General features: G+C 40.9%; 1 protein-coding gene across 3 annotated transcripts; it reads right to left on the bottom strand.

Moving 5' to 3' along the window:
• Positions 1-329: 329 nt before the first annotated feature.
• Positions 330-19,656, bottom strand: LOC107221080 (putative metabolite transport protein HI_1104). Of its 3 annotated transcripts, XM_046735189.1 has the most exons (12): positions 19,561-19,656; positions 18,673-18,855; positions 17,679-17,790; positions 7,786-7,897; positions 7,439-7,562; positions 6,555-6,707; positions 5,791-5,901; positions 4,472-4,634; positions 2,446-2,644; positions 2,018-2,296; positions 1,736-1,933; positions 330-870 (listed from the first exon to the last, which is right to left on the bottom strand). In XM_046735189.1, the coding sequence occupies exons 4-12, from the start codon at positions 7,889-7,891 to the stop codon at positions 689-691; spliced, it is 1,515 nt and encodes a 504-aa protein (XP_046591145.1). In that variant the 5' UTR covers positions 7,892-7,897; positions 17,679-17,790; positions 18,673-18,855; positions 19,561-19,656; the 3' UTR covers positions 330-688. The 3 variants fall into 3 exon arrangements, with proteins under 3 accessions (XP_046591145.1, XP_046591144.1, XP_015515440.1); XM_046735188.1 differs by lacking the exons at positions 17,679-17,790; positions 18,673-18,855 and having other exon boundaries at positions 19,561-19,646; XM_015659954.2 differs by lacking the exons at positions 17,679-17,790; positions 18,673-18,855; positions 19,561-19,656 and adding an exon at positions 14,634-14,875.
• Positions 19,657-21,504: the final 1,848 nt, after the last annotated feature.

The raw sequence follows: 21,504 nt of genomic DNA, 5'->3' as shown, positions 1-21,504 counted from the left end.
TAATAAATTTGAAATAACACGTATTATATGTACAGGTCAGTCACAGTGGGCTTCAATTATCACAAAAACTAATAGGCTCTGCGAGTCTAACATTTTAAAGTGTAACATGTAGAAAGACTATAGAAAGAACTAATACCTCTATCCCGTGCGTCGCGTTACTATACTATAGAAACGTGATTGATCCGCTATGCGCGGATCTGCCGATGCGATAACGGAATTCAACAATACGAGGACAATATCACGAGATTGTAACAACCTGGTGGTAGCGTCCATGTCAAAGGATGTGTTCTACCTGCGAGAAAACCTTGATATCTAGTGCCATTTGCGTCGGTTTGACGAATGCTCGTCTAGACTGTCAGTAACAGAGCCTTGGCCTGTGCTGGATAAATACAATTCATGTTTTTTTTTTTAACGAACTTGCCGCGATCGACGATCGCCGATCTTGATTTTACCCTGCTTCTATTGAAAATATTCAATTCTGTCGTTGGGAAGAACTAGGCTAAAAATAAAACTCAAATATCCCGTTATACTGACGATTTCAAGAAGCAGAAGCAGCTTCAGATACTAAATCTCACCGGCTTGCGCAGCTCATCGCATGCTCAACCGCGCATTTGGGGTACACTAGATATCCACTACAATTATTTCTTAAAGTTTGTACATTAATTCGGTAGCTCGTTATCGCACCGATTTATAATCTAGAGTTCTCGTGGCTATGAGGCCTGGCCGGAAGTCTCGGAAGTTCCAAAGTCGAGAGGCGTCCATCGTCGTTGGTGAAGGTGGTGTTGTCGACGCCGTTTTCGCTTATATCTTTTTCTCCCTTAGCAGTGGGTCCACCCATCACAAGCGTTGTCAAGAGGAACATAATGGAGCCTGTAATTGAAACACATTGCTTCAGGTTCTAGACAGTTTCATTTGGATGTATGCATCTCATATGAAATATGGGTCTGTGATAGCAGCACAGGCAGCCCTGTGGTTGACACTCGAACGTGGTGAACTGATTCTAGAATCACACTCGACGCGACGAATGCTACGGTTTATTTGAATTCCTGCAGAGCAGCTCGGTGTTAGATGAACTCGAAGAATTTAGGTCATTCGTGTTGCCAAGGGATTTTACTTGCGAGATAAGAAATACTGTCATAGATGGAATGTTAATTGTCTAGCACTCGTTTCTGCTCTCTTTCTCAAGTGAATGACACGTCACCTTTCGCTTGTCAGAATGCTGGATAATACTTGGCTCAAACTTTGGCGCTTTTCAAATTACAGTTCCCAGCTCTCCGTGACCAAGTGAAAGGATCGCTATAAGTACACGCAGAGGTGTAATTCGTTTTGACAGTAACTTTGATATACGTCTATTTTATAATCAAACGATTCTGACTCACTCGAGGATTATTCATTATTGTGAACATAATATTTCTGCTGCACGAAATTCCCCGTTGCGCTTTAGTTACTCATACTCGAGCAGTCAATTCTATTCCGGTCTCATTCAAATAAACGAACTCTCAACGTGGTGAAAAAATTCGAGAAATGTGGTTCAAGGTGCATACAAAGCGAGGCGTGAAGCTGAACACGTTGCGTTGGTTTTATCCCAATGAATTCTACTCGGTCATGTACCGTGTCTTGCTTTCAGAGCGTAAACTTAACAAGCTACCCGTCTCGTACCCTCTCGACAACTTGACGCAACAAGAACTGTAATGTATGTAATTATCAAAGGCTCGTCGAGGCAGCTGCCACTTACTTATCCCGTAAAATCCAGCGTACAAAATGTACAGCGATTCTCGGAAGCCGATCATTTTTCGCAGCGGTTCGACCAGTATGGGCAAATTTCCGCCAATGTTGTTCATCACGAAGAGGAATATTCCAACGGTGGTGGACCTCAAGCTCAAGGGTACGATCTCGACGAGGATGGCGAACACGATGCCGAACCACATCTCGGCTGGAAAAATGATGATAGTTTTATGCCACACATCGCGTAACAGCCGAGGTAATAAAGCGAGTCATAACTGTCACGCGGGCTTACCGAAGAAGTAAGATATTCCAAGGGTTATTATAGCCCACAGTGGGTCGAAGTACACCGATCCAAAGGCGAACGGCGTTGCCACGAGTTGACTGATCGCCAGGACGGCCACACGAGATCTGATTCCCATCTTAGCGACGAACTTGTCGCTGACGACACCTCCGACAACGACACCGATACTTCCGACAACGATCGTCACGGCGAACAACCACCAGCCAAGATCGTAGTCCGGGAAGTAGTCCCTGTAGTACAGGTCGCAATTGTAGGCGAAGCACATGCCACCTGAAATTCGAACACGTCGTTTGGTTTTGGGAAATCACGTTCTACAGTGCAGAAAATTTGTTGGTGTGACGGCGGGAGTAAACATCGAATGAATAACTTGACTGGCAATAGTCTCAGGGTCGTTGGTTTTGAAATGCGATATTATTTACCGCAGTGCCGTATACTCGCGGCTAGACACAGGAGAACGATTCTCGGCTGCAGAATGACCTTCCATAAAGACACTTTCTTCCCTGACGCTGCGCTCTCCTCTCCGATCGCCGTTCGCTCCGGCTCCTTGAGGGTGAATCCCGTCAGAATGGCTATTATCACTCCGACGATACCGGCCCCGTAGTAGCACACTCGCCAACCCTAAACAAATTGTGAAGAATTGGGTCGTAGTTGCATGATTATCAAGACGGTTCGCTTGCGTTAGCGGGAAGAAAGAACACCGTCTCAACTGATAATCCGTCTGGTTAACGTGTAACCACAGAATCGGACTCCGAGGACATTCCGTTGTACGTGTCGCGTAACGACGCCAGCAATTCACAAATTTCGAGTGTACGAGACAACGCCGCGAATGTAACGTACGTAAGTATGACGCGGGTGGCTATTCGTACGAAAATAGTACGCTTACTATATTCAGCGACAGAAGCTTTCTTTGTTTATCATTTCGGCTGTGAAAAATTTTCCCCTCTCTGACTATAACTGCAGTTGGATCCTGTTCTAGTGATTATTTTCACAGTAAAAATACCGCCGATATTCGCCTTGTAAATCATTTTGGTATAGAAGAATTCGATGAGTACATTTTTCGCCCCTTTATCCACGTTTTCACTCGTTTTATTACCACCGCAATCTTAACGGCAAAGTAACTTGCGGCGATTTTTCAACTTTGTTGAAATGACCAACGCTGATCAGTGCAAAATGTGACTGTATTAAATAAAAAACTGAAGGAGAAATAAGGAGCAAAAATCTGCTCAAATAAATTGGAGAATCTGTAAGATGACATTGAAAAAGTCGTAAAATTAATCCAGCTGTTTGCTTACCTCCCAAATAAAATTTTTACTCGACATATTTTTTTCGCCCATTTCAAAACAAGGTGTAGGTATTAGAAACGGCGTTTAGTACCCAGCGTTCTGGTTTCAGCTCGCGCCAGGCTATTTTGTGGTGTGAATTTGAGTGATTTGAGGTGGCAATATTCGAGGGAATATTAAGTCGTAAATTGAAATAGATTACGTGCAATAGATCGACGAAATGAGCTCAGATCTGTTGATTTTCAGCCAGCGTATCGCAGATGTCGTGATATTATTTTATTTGAATCGAAGTTTGGCTGAGCGTCAATTTTCTCGTGCCTGAGCCAGACTGAATATCCGTAATTTTTTCGTCCTCTAGACACATACGGGTGTATGATGATAAATGGTGAATCAGCGCAGACAACGGTCGACGTATTACGCTCGATTAAAATATCTACAGAGTATTGTTGAAAGAAATTGATTCAGTCCGAAAACAACGGTGTCCGGCTTAGTTTGAAACCGACATAATTTGGGAAGCAAAGTTTGTTTGCTTGTAAAAACAACTTCGATCGAGAGCGAAAAAAAGAAAAAAGCTAATGTTCTAAATTTATAGCCGAAGTAAATGGACATTACGTGGAAAAAGAAGAGCACCGCAGCTTTAAAGTAAACACAATTTGGCATAAAGTGATTTTAAAGCAAAGCCGTTCAATTCCTGACATCTTTGGTCTGCAAAAAATTGAACACAAATTCAAACAAAGACGACTCTCCAAAAGCCAAGCCTCAGAGTGACGGATGCAAGCCCTTTGACAGATCTTCTGAAATACACTCACATCCCGCCGCAACAAATAAACGTCAGCTGGTTTTTCCTTGCTGAGGAATCCTTCACCTGTGATTTAAGTCGCGTATAGCTATATCGTCCTCGCCCAGTTATAAGTATTAAGCTGTGCTTGTCAGACCTTGGGCGGTATTTGGTCAGGGATGTTTTCACCCTACGCGTATTATCCCAGCGTACAAATTACTTGTCTTGTAATCCAGGAAATCCCCGGACGAGCTTCGTTTCCGGGAGACAAGTGTCAGGGACAAGGGCTGGTAGGGAATCAGGGAGGACAAGGTCGCGGTATCATGGAGAAAAAACATAATAAAAGCGGTGCTCTGCTGGCGAAAGGAAAGGGGGAGAAAGGCTCACCAAGTCCCAGGCATTCATTTCAGGCACATATCGACCAATGGGAAAGGCAATTCCGTAACCTCCGTAGATTCCCCAATTGAAGACCGACATAACCAGACCACGCTGGTCTTCGTCGAACCAATCCGATAGTAATCCCGTTGCCATTGGGTTGCATGCGGCCTCTCTGCAAAATTTAAGCGAATTAAGATCTGTACGATAACCACAACAGCGATAATCAGGTTTAAAAATTTATACAATCCTGTCGGTTCGTTCTATTTCTTATTTTACGACGGTGTATTCGTTCGTTTTTTACAAATTAGCTGCACTTGTCTGTACTCGAAGTTCATATACTATGATGGATACGGATTAACGAAGAACGACTTTGAAGGAATTGCACGTAGAATGTCTTAAACGAATTTTTTAATAACGGCACTTTCTTACGTAAGTTTACCCTCTTTTAAATCTGCTATAATCGGTGTAATTACGCGTCTTCAAGACGTTGGATCCCAAGCTTAGCTGCAATCTCTGAGCTAATTATTTACTGCGAAATACTGATAAGCTATTGTACAAAGAATTTGCGATAAAAAAAGATTCTCTAAGCCCTCAGAAATTTCGTCATCTTTCAAGTTCTTCTGCTCAAGGTGTACAGAGCCCTCGAGCAAACTCACAATCAGTAGTAATCAGCGGGTACTTTTTTCATATTAATAATTTTCACGTGTATTCCGTTTGGTGAACGTTTAATATTCTTTTCTCGAGCTATCTAATGTTATCTGTTTGAGTGCATATTGATGCCGAGCACTGGTTTTATTTTTATCCATAATTTTCTGCAATTTTCCACTGGCATTCAATAAGGGACGATGTTTTGCGTTCGCACTGTAATAGTACTTCGAATTATTGGAGAATCCAAATCTCGATAAATTCTAGTTATACTCTGACGGTGACTCATAGTCAATTTCAGACGTTGTACGTACAACTGGATCCGACTTATCTTCGTAAAGAAAAAAATAATTCAATTATTTGTGCAGTGAATTGAGAGTGACAGAACTCAACTTCAATGGGTATAAATTCCGTCCAAATATATTACGTTTCATTAATTCCGTTCATTGTAATGCTCATACTGACTTCACACCTTTCATTTGCTCGCTTTTTTTTAAACTGGCTTTCGATTGTCAACTTCTCGTCAATGATATCGCGGCTGATAATAAGAAGCAATCTCTTTCGCCGGAACAGAAATATTTCATTGTGTGGGACATTCGATCCGATCAAGGTCGTCGGTCGGACTATCTTTGTAACAAGATAAACACCTTTAAGTTGTTATAAGTATCAAGGGTCATGCTTACCCTGCGGCGAGAACCATTCGCAGAAGTACTAGCTGCCAGTACTCTTTGACTGCTCCCATCAAGATGATCGCTACGCTGAATATCAACGTACATATGGCTAACATCTTGATTCTGAAAAATAAATGTTCCTTAGATTACGAACGTTTCAAACAAGTTCGTAAGTAGCATGTAGTCCTTTGAAAAGTTCTCGTATAAAATAATATAAACTACAGAAGTTTCCTCTTAGATCTTAAAAAATCAAAATATTCCATCGCATTCAACAAATGTTCATTACCACACTTCCTAGCACACTTCTTAAGCGTGCAGAATTATTTTTACTTTGTATAAAACAGAAATTAATCAAAGCGCCTTATAAACTGCAACCGACTGTCCGAAACGCGCTTTGGTTGCCGAGTTTCAGGCGCGCAGTGATAAAAGTTCGTTACGCTAAGACAGACGACAAACACACATTCGGACAATGAATTTGACTACTGCGGATTTCTTTTAATAATACTCGTAGAAAAACATTATGTGAACTAAGTCGAGTTTTAATGAAAAAGATTGTTCGTATTGCGAAGCACTTTCGAATCGTTGCTATACTTGTCGTGCAATCACTTAACGTATCTTAAGTGGACTCGTTTCCAAATGCTTTTATCGGAAAGTAAATATTTTAATATCAACTCTACACACCTTCAATTTAAATTATTATTGTCGATAAGAATTAATCAGATTTCTTGTGGGGAAGGATTCTTTTGTAAGAATAATTCTATTGTCCTCGTAATTACCTGTTGAATCTGTCGGCCGCTACCCCCAGAATTACACCGACAACGGTGAATACAGCGATGAAGCTTGGTCCAGCCAATATTTGGTAATCCAAACCCAATCCATTGTAATTCCACTCGCAGTAATTGGTGCCATTCAGATCGAGTGACAGGCAGCTGTGTAAAGCAAATGATCATCGTTTCGGATTAATTGTACCACCGACATAACGTGTAGGGTTGGAGGAGACGGGTTTTTGATTGTTATTGCTTTGAAATCGCTTCGGTTGAAGTTCGTGTTATTCTATAATTTATGGAAATTTGCTGCTAGGTAATTGAACACGACGCTACATTGTGAGCTTGAATAAATAATGATATAATAATTAACGGTAATTGAAGAACACGTGAACTGCTTGGTTGAATAATTCTTGAGTTGATACGCACACCGTTCTCACAATCCTTGAACCGGCTAATTCTTCAATTCTATCATGTAATTAGTGAGCCGTGCCGAGCAAGTGAAAAAACGCCGTATAATAGTCATTGATAGTGATGAGAAAACTGAGTACTAGTAGCTTGCATAACACTTAGTTAATAGTTGTTCTCCGCCTGTTGCGACTCTCGCTACCTTAGAATTGTCACACTCCACCGGCTCAAGAAAGAAGTCCAATTACGATCCACTGTCCGCTTCGAGTATTCAACTACGCATATGTTTATACGTTTCACTATACGTGAACTACTTCGGAGCCCACCTTTAAATTAGTGCCTCCCGGCGGCAAGTAAAGTCATCCGCTTCCTGGATTTTAATTTTATAAATAGAAATGATACGTATACATTTTTTGGTGGGAATGGAGCACTTGGAAAAATAATACAAACATAATACGTATACATATATATGCATGTACAGCACTTACTATTCAGTATTGTTTGCGGATTCACATTGAACGGGTAAATCGGTCAATGAATATTCAGTGGAGTTTAATTGACACGAGATGTCACCATAGTGTAGATCTATCGCAGTCGCTTTGCTAGTCACACCTGAAATGAATTTAAAAAATCCGAGGTCAGTAGCTTTCAGTGCTGGTATATGTATATTATAACGTAATAAGGCATATCATGCATGCGCACTCGTTATATTATCCTGCAAATAACAGTAGTGGGCATGATATGAAAACTGTTGAAAGAAAAAGCCTCCGTAGACATCCAGCGACTCCTTACCTCTGAATAACTCAGCCAGTATAACAAGTTCATCAACTTTTACCTATCATATAATGTCCCAGCTCCCCAAGAACGTAGCCAAGTGAGACTATCGCAAGAGCGTACGGTTTGTAGAGAAATTTGAATTTCTGGAGAACGGTGCTGAACATCGTGGCCTGAAACAGAGAACGGACATACAAATTAATTATCCGTGAATCCGAAACATTGGAACTCATCTTCGCGGCTTATTTCAGCGTCTTCAAATCTATGAGGGTTAACGCGATCAGCGTACACCAAATTAATGCTCGAATGTATTCACGTTTAACCTATCCTTGCCAAGGTCTCGGCACACCTTGGCAGGATCGAGAGAAGGACCTTGAATATATATATACACTGGTTCTTTCTTCCTGCTTTGCAACGGCTCGTTTAAACGATCGCGAATTCTTGGTTCGTATAGAACCGGTTATTCGATCGGATCAATCGTGTCGTCATCGCGGTGTACATTTTGTGGCCCGAGGAATGATGTATGGATCCGGAAATTGGAGGAGCCCTTGCGATAAGAGGCAGCATAACAGCAGACTCATGGTACTTGAGAAACGACCTTTTATCGCTTGTGTTTATCCGTGTGTCATCAGTTTGAGAGAGTAGAGAAATAAACCGGGCAAGGGTGGCTCTACAGCTATTCACGGATGATTGACCAGATTCCTTCCGTATTTCTGTTTACTTTACAACCAACAGCAGCTCCGAAGCAACGCTGCAGTCGGAGAGGCGTAAAATTAGTAAATTGTATACCGATTTGACTCACAAACGAGGAAGGTAATTTATTGTACATAATTATACACTGCAGCAGTCGTTTAAAACATCCAGTAGTAAGGAACACGGGAATGCCGGATCGTGTGCCGTGCCTCCCTCGATTCGCGCAACGAGTTGACATCAGGATTCGTCTATCTGATTACATGAATTACACATCGATCCCTCAAGGACTTACCAATTTGCATAATGTTGAATGCATTGGATAATCTGCGCATTTCCGTTGATTTGATCATTAGCGAACAAACGTGACGCTACCGTGTTTCTGGTACATATATAACATTTCGAGTCAAGTATGACGTGATAATACCGTATTGAGAATTGAGACGGAACTGCAGGCAACATTCGCAAGTCAAACAGCGGGAATCTAGTGGTTGGTCTGACTTCAGTTACGGCGAAAACCATGCGAATTTTTTCTCCATAAAACGTTACGTTTACTTTCTCCTTGTGTGGCTTAACCCAACTACTTTTCGGGCAAAACACACAATTAACATGGCTCTTTGCAGCTTTACGTGGCTGGTTGTTAAGAGTTCTTTGCACCACGCAAACGTGTAATAATAACACCTGCAAAATGAGATCCGGGGAATGGCGGAAATCAAAGGGCAGTCCAGTCGACAGGGAAGGAAAGATTTGATCAATCTTTTTAGAACGGTATAATAAATCACTGCGAATTTCCAACTGGATTATATGGCAAAACAGGATCTGATTACGAGACCAACTTCATTACCCGCATTACCAGCTGTATATCAACAACACGAATCGCAATCCCAGCTCCAGAGTTGGCGTTCAGATTGACGACTAGGGTCGCCCACCTTGAGCCCAAAGCGCTCAGGCGGAACTGAACGTGTGTGTGTATGTGTGTGATATCAACGATTATAATAACAGCATATGGTAATGACAATTATAATTAATAGCACCAGCCGCGTATCATCGACAATTACCTCACCTTATGCCTCCGAGAAAGCGTTGAGGCAAGTGCCTAAAATCAATACATAGTCTTGCGTATTGTCTGCTTGGAGAAAGAGATTGCGAAATACACACAGGCGTAGATCGTCTAGCAGCAGTTGCGTGATCAACCTACGTTTGCAGAAGACGCCACGCAGTGATGGAAACGAAAGGGACAGTGTGGTCCGCATCACTGCAGAAGAGGGACGGACTTGACCTATTTGCAGACTGGTTTGCCGAGCCATAACCAGGTGCGTGTCGTCTTCTTGACGTTAGATCACACGTTCCTCTTCTTCTTCTTCAAAATATATGTATTTTTTTTTTTTATCGTCCGTACAACCTTGTCGGTTGTTGTAATCACGGGTCCTAAGATTGCATCGAATAATCACAAATGTGTGTGTAAATATTACGCGTGCGACGGTCAGTTTCAGTGTTAATTTCTCGAATCTCATTCATTTTTTAACGCCTACCTCGAGTTACCGGCACAGAAAAGATTCTGTCCAACTTTTACTGTAATAAATTTTCACACAGATATGATCGCTTCGACGCCGCGTGACCTCCGAAATAATTAACGAATTATACCTTCTGACGCATCTAGAACTCCAAACTCGATTATACCGCACGTTCAACACCTTGGCTAAACGTACATTCTTCCGGTGATGCTCATCAAATTTTACGCAACAAATGTTGATAATATTATCAACGATTCGGAGGAATACTGAAAACTGCGGCTGCAAACTTCCCACCAATTAATTGATACGATACCGATTTTTTTCGAAATATAATTTGTCCCGTAAGATGTTTATACGTCTGCGAAAAAATGAAACAAAATTGAGCTTTACATGGCTGAGCTGGCCACTGCATGGAACCGTGACTGTAAAATATTGTACTGTTGTATCCGTGCGTGCACGATTTCATGGTTGATTCGTTCCTTCAACAACGGGCGTCGATCCCGGACGAGGCCAAGTCGGCAAAAAAAAGACAAAGATACAAATCGGCAACTCACTGCAACAGCAGCAGCAGCAGACGTGAACTTGACAGTGAAAAAATTGATGTAAAAAGCGACAATGCGAGTAGCAGGTGTAGGTACCCGTAACCAATACACAAACACGAGTTGCCGTATCACTTGAGAAATATAAAGCAAGTAACTATAATTTAATAGCCGAAACGGTTGCCCGCTAACACTTAGCGGGAATCTGTTCAAACAAAGACTTCGCCTGGTTTTATTTATCGGTACGATAGACAGTTCTCTTTGCGTTGCTATTTCCTCCTGACATGTATCCTCGTTGATTTTCACCCTTCGTCATTCCCGTTCTATGCATATGCGTGCGTGTAAAATCTTTATTTAAATCGGACTAAGGACATGTTTCACAACTGTGAGAGGTACGCGTGTTGCGTGTATTATGCACACAATTTTTAAAAAATTGGAGACACGAACCACTTCCCGGAATCTGCACAAGATATCGCTCGCTGCAAGGCCGAGATAAGGAGCTTTTTTAGCTTCACCGCGGGTGTCGTTGGCCTCGTTCAAAATGGGACGAAAAACACGCTTTTCCGTTGACGCAGATTGTGCATACCGGAAATTGTTAAATCGCCCCCCAAGAAGTTCATATAAGATCTAATTGTGTGTCGGAAGTTGTTAACAGGTGTTTATCCGATACCTTGAAGACCCTGCCGCTATAGCGATACAAGATATATGACGCATTCCTTCGCAAATATAGAGCGTGTATAATAAACCGCGTTGATTAGAATTGTATAATTTTCTCTCGATATGCAGGCGGCACCTTTCCGCCACCCGAGACCGATCGGCTTTATCACCTTGGCAGCCTTCGATTTTTTACACGCACATGTTGGTATCCCGCAGTTATTGTGCCTTTCGCATGCATCGTCTATACCACGGATTGAATCACAACCGCATTGCTTCTCGAAATAACGTGCACTAATGAGACCAATTTATAACGTCACTACACCTTGTACATACGTAGAACCTGGAATATAAGTCCCGAAGCGACGTGATTCCTGATAAAGGAAGCGGCTGCAGTTACTCGGTAAAATAAAAGGCACCAAGGTGATCTTCCTTTATACCTTATACTCAGAAATACGTGAGCTGACAAATTGAGTCGGCAAAAAAATTAAAATTAAAATTAAATAAAAAATGAAGAAGAAAGCAAATAAGCAAAGTAGAAAGAGGCGCGTGCCGTTAACAATTACCCGAGTATTTTTATGTCATCGGAGAAATTGCAGTGGCGTGTTATATCGTATACTATTTATTATTTAAAAATGTCTATGAATAAATTGCTGGTCATTAAGATCTGTTAAATAATGTAGTAACACCGATCTGTATGCCTAGCAGATATCCTTGAGTTTGCTGAAGTACCGGCCGGACATATTTATCCGACCAGAACAGCAGTAGAAGTTTTCACGTTATACGATTGCTGGTGGATTCAATAATCTTCTACGCGTGCAGTGCAAAATCCTTTGCTATTTATGTAAAGTCTCGTTCTTGCCACATCTGAGATTCGAACGCTTCAGTGAGAGTGAATAAGCGTAATTGACTTCTCGAATGTTTGGGTACAATATTGTTTTGACGTTCTAATTTCATTTTAGTGGACATGCCCAAGTGGGTGGTCCGTACTTAATAAAGATTAATTAGTCCGCCAGCCTACTTGTCAGCAGGTTTCTTTTGACCTGTGAAAAAAAGAAGTGGTAAAAAACGCCGCTGTTTCAACCGAATCACATTTGGAGGCCACTACTGTATATTTGAATTTCCAAAGAAATCGACAAGATTTGCATACGTTCGCGCACATTCGATTATAAGACATCAAATGACAACGAATCCCGTAATTTCAGGCTAATTCACCTGGAAAAATTCATATCCAAGGAATTGTTAAGTTCGATCCTTGAGAATCGTTCTCAAATTTTTCAAATGTTGATTCGTAGACGGTACGTACAGACTAGACGGTATCTTTTATCGGATTCCACGAAGTCTCATCCGTTTCAACACCGAAGAATGATTAGTCTTCCCTTGCGCGCGTTACGACAAAATTTATCCATCCGTAACTAAAATAAATCTCGAGTTATTCACACATTCGCGGTGTGCATATTTTTGTCCCGAGGCATTACGTACTCTCATATATCATTTGACGGTGCCGGCAAGCTCTGAAAATGACCTAGACATAATTTTACAGGGTTTTTCATCTACGTATCGAGAAAGCGTTTTGTTCTTAGTAAAAAAGAAATAGGAAAAAAAGAAAAAAAAAACAACACACGCAATATCTTGAGCAAATTTTTCTCACATAGTATTGGAGGTGATAAAAGAAATCGTCTTTTCAAAAAATATCACGACCTTGTAAACAATCGTATACCTACGTGAAACAACTCGACTATAAAGAAATATGTGGTTAGATAAGATTTCACATCGGAATAACTCGGCAAATGTGGTACCAGTTTTTGGGAAAACTTTACTGCAACAGAACAGCACAACATACGTGTCGTGATATATTCTTTTCTGAGATGAATTTAATTTAACTTTTATTTTATTTTCGAAAGCACTCGAAGATGACCGGCGTTATTTCTATACGTTGGACAAGCCTCGCGAGTATACTCACCCTCTCGAGTGATTTTTCTCGTTATTTGGATAGGCCATTTCTTGCGCTGAGAAGAAGCAAAACCGAGCTTTTTGACGTACTCGTACCATAAAACCTACATAAGAGAACGCGGTTATCGAAGATCAAAGATCTGATTTATGCACTTGCGGGATAACATCGGTGGACAATCATAAATAACAATAACAATAATTCTGGTGTATATACAATCTGCCCGAAAGATCGATCGAACTCTCAAGTGTGCCAGAGTCATATACCCGAGACAGTTTTCCCATTGTACCATTGTTATTATGGGATTTAACGATGACCATATCAGGGCGTTTTGCGGATGAGTTATAAGAGAAGGAGAGGCCGGGATTTGGGCATATTTGGGAAGGTGCGTGAACCGAGAAAAAGTCCACATAGCCAGCAACGTGACATTGGTCGTGTATCAGCCGAACATTCATTTATAACACGCATAGGCGTAACGAAGTGGACGCGACGAGCAAAAAATAATCGGTCGGATTGGAAAAAAATGGATGAAGAAAAAAAATTGACATCCTGGTTTTCTGCGTGCAGCATTTACATTGCTTCTGACACAGCCACTGCACAAATAGGCCATACCAGCTATAGCACACGGATCGAGTAAAAGCCAGACCACACCCACGCTGGCCTAGCCTATATACTCCGATATATCAAATGCCATTTGCGTTTATTCTCATTCCATCTTATTATTATATCCTTTATATCCTTTGTTTCTTTGGTACAGATGGCTTCCGTACCGATTTCTTTGCTCCAGTCAAGTTTTGTCTCAAGATGGACTTTCGAACGTCGGTCAAATATGTATAATATATGTAAAACAAAATTCGCAGAGTAATAAAGTAATTTTCGAAGCTTTACTATGTGAAATCATTGTTACCAAAGCAAGAATTTTTTTATGACGAATTTGGATCAGAATTGGACGCAAGTATACAAGTATAAAATATTGTGTAAATATATATATATATATATATATCTGAAATAAAGGTGCACCGATCCGAGCTTTTGGCACTCATGAATATTCATTCGCGATTATTTATTAACTACCAAAAGTGAAAATATATGTACGAAACAAGTCCTGACCGCGAATCTTGAATGAATCTATTATTAACCTGCAAGTCTCGTCGGCATGTGTCGATTCCCACCGACATACCGGTGTTATTCACCTTTACGATATACATGCTACGGTAATATCTTCACGTCCGAACGTTTTATGCGAATTTGTTTTTGTTACGATGGAAGAGGGGGACAAAAAAATGTTGGACAACTTCGCTAGAAGTGTCGCTATTTATACCTTTGATCGTTTTGTTAGGAATCGATCCGATGATCATGAGGTTTACCGCAGAAAATCGCGTGAGAATTCACGTGATAAAAAACAACCGTTTATCCGACTATGTAATCACGCGTATGGTGTGTAGAACTGTAACGACCGTACGTATATAAATAAACACGTTCACCAGTTCCATTGAAATATCGAACTACTTTTTCAATCTTATATCAACGCATGCGAACAATACAGCTGAATCGTACTTACAGATATATGTTGCACGATCCGTGCGAACCGCAACTGTGTCGAAATTGTCGATAACCGATAAACAACTTATTCTTAACCTGGCAGAGGAGTGAGAATAAAAAAAAAAAAACAATAATCAACCCAAAATCGTTACAAGGCACATTTCCCGAGCACACAATCACTACTGAATCCGATACTGCAGAGGCGCGGTTGCAGATGGACAATGTTGAAAAGGCCCCGCCGAGATCGGGGGTGCGAAATTAAATGGGATCTACCGAGTGGCAGCCTCTACTTATAACAAATTTCGAAGCAAGTCCTTCACTGGGAAAAAGAAGGGGGCTCGCCGTATGGTGCTCGAGCCTTAATTAAAGTCCCGGGAACGTGTCTTGTCTCGTGTTTGATCGTGGTGGGGACGATGGACCCAGAGCTGACACCACCTACTCTCGATCTCCGCATTGCCGGCTCTCTTACGGTCCTCCGTTCTCAAGGTCACGTCCTATCCGCCCCCACGCTGGACCACCGAGTCACGACCCCCAAGGTTTTCTCGGCTAATTGACCGACGATCGTTCCTGGACTGGGAGCCAAGTCCCATACACGATTACGAACCCGCTGTACAAGCGGGTAATAAACGGCCGTAAGATTACACTTTACAACCATCGCGCATTCCTTTCTCGCGTCTTCAATTACCGCTTTCAAATTATTGAACAACGTAACGAAACTGTAGAGATGGTACAACATCGAGTGAGCTGGTGATTCAAGTTATCACGGCGAAGGTGATCAGCAATTGTCAGACGATAAGAGTAAGGTCAAAGGCTACAAAAAGTAGGCTTAACGTTGACGTGAAATATTTTTACTCACGCATTTCTGTGCTAAGGTCACCAATTACCGATTACCAATAATCGCAAATGAGTTTCGTAACGCTACAATCTGCATTCGCGTGGCTAAAACTCGTTTTATCAGTTGACAAAATCACGCTCATCTTGAAATAATTTCGTGTTTTCGGTACAAGTCTAGTTTAACCGATAAACCGGTCCCCGTAATCTTTCTGTGCCATCGTTGGTAAGCTTGTAAAAAAGGCATACATCGTCTTTTTCATTGATCGTTGCTGATATTGGCCGTGTATACAGACCTGAAACGCATTGCCGTCGGTTGCAGAAGAGGAGCCGTTAAACCATTTCGTTTCATACTTCACGGTCGAACGAACCTCTTTCACGGCGGCTGTCAGGGCTTGCGTATGATTCGATGCGTGCGGCGAAACGCCAAGTCTGTTAATTCGAGGTCGTCCGTATGTTGAACCCGGGGTCGAAAAGTCTTTTTCTGCGGCGTCGTGAACTCCGATCCCGCGGCAGGGAATAGCTGTCTTTTTCTCAAGAGAGTCCGCCGGTTCCAGATTATTTTCCACGCTTTCAAACCTCGCCGGTACCGACGTTTCTATATTCTGGATCAGAGATTTGAATCCCTTGGCGTGCTGATACCCAACGCTTTTTCTACTCAATCAGCAAAGAGTACTACAAAAATCTCGCAAAGAATAACAATGTTTGTTCGGTAATATAAGGTTTAAGGTTCTTTTTTTTTCACCCAGATGAAGATGCTTCTTTTCACTCGTCATTAAAACCGCTCCTCTTAACTTTCCAGACATTCGTACTATGTACTAAGATTTTGTAAAGTTTACACCAGACACGCTACTGACACTCATTAAATTCCAACTCGAATTGAACGTTAAAATGATAGTCATTGTTATTAGCCAATCAATTTACTCGTCGGAATAGAAATTCACTGCGTTTGGCTAAATAGAAAATCTTGAAATATCGTTAGTGCTCCGTAAGTATGCTTTCTCCTCAAATTTTATGGCTGCACAGAAATCACTTTTACAATGAGAAATTAAAAAAAAAAAAACGAAGAAAAATAAACTTTGTTATTATTATATAATTACCAGCTGCCACTCGGAATCACGTGTATTTAATTTCGGCTGTTAAATTCTTCTCTTCATTAATTATATAAACGTAATAACTGATGTATGCCACTAACTTTCGCACTTCTCCAACTCTGGTTCTGTACCTCTCTCTACAGAAACAAGTTATAATTCATTACGATAAAATATGCATTACAACCCTGAAGTAAGCGAAGGATTCAAATTTCTTAGGTATGTTCTTGGAAATTCAAGTTTCAGCCAGTCCGTATATTAATTGTTGGTTGGATGCTCATTCAAAATAACGTTGCTCCAATTTTTGCACGGCTCGATAACGAAGCTTAACATTAAGAACGCTCATCGAACAAATAGTGATTTTATGGACAAGAAATGCCGTGTAACCGCAAGATTTCTTCATCGCGACGAAAGAAAAATGACCTTCCTCTATATTTTTACATAATTTACCTACGTAAGGTAGTAAAAAAAAATAACAATTTCTTAGATGCAAACCTTCCATAGTGATTCTATGAAAAGTGTTGATGAGAAATAAATTTAGCATAAGCTTTTTTCCGTTGAAACAATTTCGAATTATACATATTGTACTTTCACTGAGGATGAAAGAAAAGAAAGAAAATACACAGGATACAAATGAATACTCTCACATTATTTAAATCGTTCAAATTTTTTGTCATTCTATTGATTCAAAAGTAGTCGGTAGTATTACGTAAATTTCATTACCCAAGTAACTGATTCACGGTAAAAAATTTCATAACTATTGCGTCAGCTTTGGCAAACCTAATGGCCCACATCAATCGGTGTTGGAGTATTTAAAGATTTGTGTAAATCCTCATCTCCATAAGCCGTGCAATTCATACGCATGAACAAGTTAGTGGCAGATCAGGTTTAAATTGGGTCATCCGAAGGTATTACACGTGATATGTACGCATACGCTCAAGTGGCGATATCGATGAAATACTTTTGTGCAAAGAAGCCAGACTCTTAGGTATTCGTAGGTATAATATGCTGTTACGCAGTTCCTAGACTGCGTGGAATGCTTGCCAGATGATGGCATTGATTTCACATCATCATCGTTGTGAATGATAACCCCGATGAGTGCTTCGGCTTGAAAATATAATTTAAATTTTGTTCCACTTTACCTGACTATTCGGCGATGGCTTCGATAAAAATGTCACTAAGCTTGAATCCACGAACGAAGCACATCGATGAAAGGTAAATTCTCGTCTTCAGGATTTTACAGCATCAAATTTTCTGAAATAATCAAAAAATAACATAAGTAATTCTAAAACACAGGTGCAGGACTTCGCCTCATCCAGATCGGTATATATGACTATATCCTTACTAAAGGATGTCAAAAGCACTGTGCCAGTTTTATTATGCTTGTAAATCTTGCGACTACTGCGTATCAAGTCTATATCGATTCACTCGCTGTAGGATTCCGCATTTCAAATTTTGATGACATTGTTATGGGAAATTTGTGAACAGCGATTCGCAGTATAACAAGTGTGCAAATTCTTCTGGGGCATATGACACTAATGGGCTGTGAAGGAATGAATTAACGTGTGTAGATATTCAGCAAGCTGTTGACTCTGGTCAGTGACGTAAATTTGGTACGAAATATATCTCTTCACGGTCCAGCGAACTAACCCCTTTGCTAAGAGACAGCGTGTTACGTAGTGCAAGCTGCCGAGGCGAGCTTTAATGCGCATGAGTAGGAATGCTTAATCCGCCACAGCAGCCTGTAGTCTGCCTGGCCTCGATTGTATTCTCGCTTAGGAGCGATAGTCGATGGAAATCTGATCGGTATAACGGAGTTTCAGACGAAGGTTAAATCGATTTGGTAAATAATTTGAAATTGACATTCATGCTGCCACCTACATCCTATATTCCACCTCTAATTATGTCACGTGCGTATACAAAATACGTAGTAAAGATGTCAAACGCGAAGGACTCCAAAGTGATAGTAGGCAAACGGTCCTAGAGTAAACAATATGTATACATATACATATGTATAGGTGTTGAGAAATTTCTACTCAAGACACACGACTTGCGGAAGACGCGCAACTTGCTGCAATAATTTCGATGTGGGAAGATGACTCGGATAACATATTCAAAGGACTATATTTTCTTTACCGATTATACTGTCAGCGAAACTATAGCTGCACGTCATCTGAACCCCAATTATTGTCAGAGTCCCAATCTGCGTTACAGGTAATCACCAGTCAAGGATCTCGTGTAATACTCGTTCCATTATCCTCCAGAAATTTTCATCAACTGCAATGCAAACTTCATGGCAAAAATCTTCAAGCTGCGTTCCTATTGTAGATATAATGTGGTCAATTTATTGTCGGGGCTGAACAATTTCCGTAATCAAACGACCGCACCATCGGACCATGGAAAAGTATGAGACGTATTCACGTTATATAAATTCAAAGGTAAGGATCAATTATTTACGAAAGATTCTTTGCCAAAGTCCTGCAGAGCGAAGGCATGCGGTTCCGAATCACGCTGACGGCCGGGAATGAGTTTCCTTTGATATTAAAAATGCCTTTTCAACGACACACGCGAATGCGCATCGAGGCACGCAAATCAGATATATGATGAATTCGAAACGGGTTCGGATAAACGTTCTTAGGTCAGGTTTAATCGCAGTGCTAAGCTCCGGGGGTGAGATTGGATTACGTGATTTAATCTCCACCGTGCTCGTTTGACTTTGACGGTAATTCAATTGTTGGGAAATGCTCTAGCCAACTCCGTACCGAGACACCGAAACAACATTAATCCTACAACTCTTGGTTAACATTTTTTCAATAAACTCCCGCGACAATATGCTTACCGAAATAACTCAGCGCTCGTATAAAGTCCATTATTATCGTCATGCGGGCGCAGTTTCTCATACAATACGAGTAATAATCCGTTGATATTTCATTATAAGCTTGAAAAAGTCTTTCACGTCTGCAGAGCTGGCGATAAATTTATAAATAGTACCCTTGGATTAAACCACGATAGAATCTTTCTTACCTTTGGTTCCGAAATGATCATTCGTCCTGGTAACTTAACGCATCTCATACGAGGTCAGGTTTGGCGAAAACTTCGATGGAATCAACATGGCTGCCAGTCACCACCTGCAATTTTATTTCGACTGTAAAACAATTTCCATCACTCATCATTTGGCAAATGATATTTGAGGCCAAGCACATCGATGGCAAGAATAGATTGTTCATCACTTTACCCTCGATAAAATGTTAAAAGCTGAGAATTCACTCCGTGAAATTGATTACGCTCATTGCCTCTTTAATGCTATCGTTTATCTTTCTCCCTCCAGAGACTCTTTTTTACGATTTCGCAACAGACTTTTGAGAAACTCACATCACCGACGCTGTCACGCATACGACGCGATCACGCGTCGCAAGAAGTCAAACCATTTTTTCGGAAAGACTGTTTATTGTATAATATACATATCTATTCCGTACTGTTTCCATGGCAACGTGAAAACGGAAGTCAAGGATCATCGAAAAGTTGGTGCAACGAATACAGGATGGAAGATCCAAGAGCGGCGAGTAAACACACGTACCTATATTTACTATTCATTACTCGAAGTTCGCTGGGCCCGCTTTTAAACGTATAACGATCTGCGACGAGCCGTAGAGCCACAAAGAGCCGATCTCTCGGCCTCAATAAAACAAGAGTCAACCAAGCGAAAGAGGATACTCTGCAAACCCTTCGCTAACGAATCGGCAACTTTGTGCCACTGTTGTGCGGCTCACGAGGGCTCAAACTTTCCGTTAACAAAATCAGCTGTCGCCGAAAAAATTCTGCTCCAAAGTTACCCGTCCGGCACCCGCAACTTCACTTCCCAAGCAGCTTTGTTTCGTTCACTTTGAAATGTCGAAACATGCCAAATGCCAATTACGAAAAGTTACCTTGCGCAGAAAATTCACCTTTCCAGGCGCTTTTTCTTCCGTCGCTTCAATATCGACGACTCTCGACGAAGAGACCACTGCCGCGCTAATTTTCTGATGCTTTTAGGTTCTTGCAGTTTTTTAAATTGATCTATTTGACAAAAAGCGACCCCCGCTCTTGCACCGAAGACAGGGAACAAATGCAGGTGCTTACGACGTTGCAAATTTTTGCCATTTTGTGTACTTTTCACTTTTACGCATAAACCTTGTTGCCGCGGAACAAAAAACCTTACGTGAAAAAATTCATTTCTTTAATTTATTAGTCTCGGCTCTAAACGCGGTGGTGAAAAATGTACAATTTTTTCAAACAAATATTGTCTTCAGGTACACAGCACCTTGAGCGGCTGAATAATTATGGTACTCGTTCTTTTTCGTGCTTTGCGACAAAGTTGCAGATTCTTCAGTTTCTTGGTACTTTATGGTCGAGCTGCGAATTCCGTTAAAGTATTTCGAGAAATTCTTCTAAGGGGGAGAAGATATAATTTATTTAGTGAATCTTGTCGTGGAACATGTCCCTCATGCCTATAATATATCACCGACGTCAAATTTTATCGCTTTCATTGCCAGAAACTAATCAAATATGCAGAAACCAATTCGGCTGCTTGTCCGAATAACTACGATAAACGAACTCAAGATATCCAGGAGACAGTTTCAAAATCCATCAGGCTGTAAGTTTCGCAGCGAGCGGGTACCTATATACGTTTTGAAGTTTTCAATTCATTGGATTTTTTTTTGCAAATATCGTTCAAGCATAGCCGAATGAAAAATTCTGCGATCGATGAAACTTACAAGTTTTTTTCACGATCAAATGTATACCAGCAGTTACAAGTTTGAGAACTTGGAAACACCGAACGAAAAAATTTCGGAGATTATTGCTGTTTGAAAATCGAATAAAACTGAAAACATAAATTTCAAAAGGAGTTTAAAAAATACTCTGTCCTTGCAAATATATTGTAAATTTATAGTATGTGGACAACAACAATTGCATGGCATTGTTTTTTAC

The sequence above is a fragment of the Neodiprion lecontei genome, chromosome 3, assembly GCF_021901455.1.
Source record: "Neodiprion lecontei isolate iyNeoLeco1 chromosome 3, iyNeoLeco1.1, whole genome shotgun sequence".
Lineage (NCBI taxonomy): Eukaryota > Metazoa > Arthropoda > Insecta > Hymenoptera > Diprionidae > Neodiprion > Neodiprion lecontei.
The sequence above is the reverse complement of the archived record's forward strand: the minus strand, read 5'-3'. Positions and strand labels throughout refer to the sequence as shown.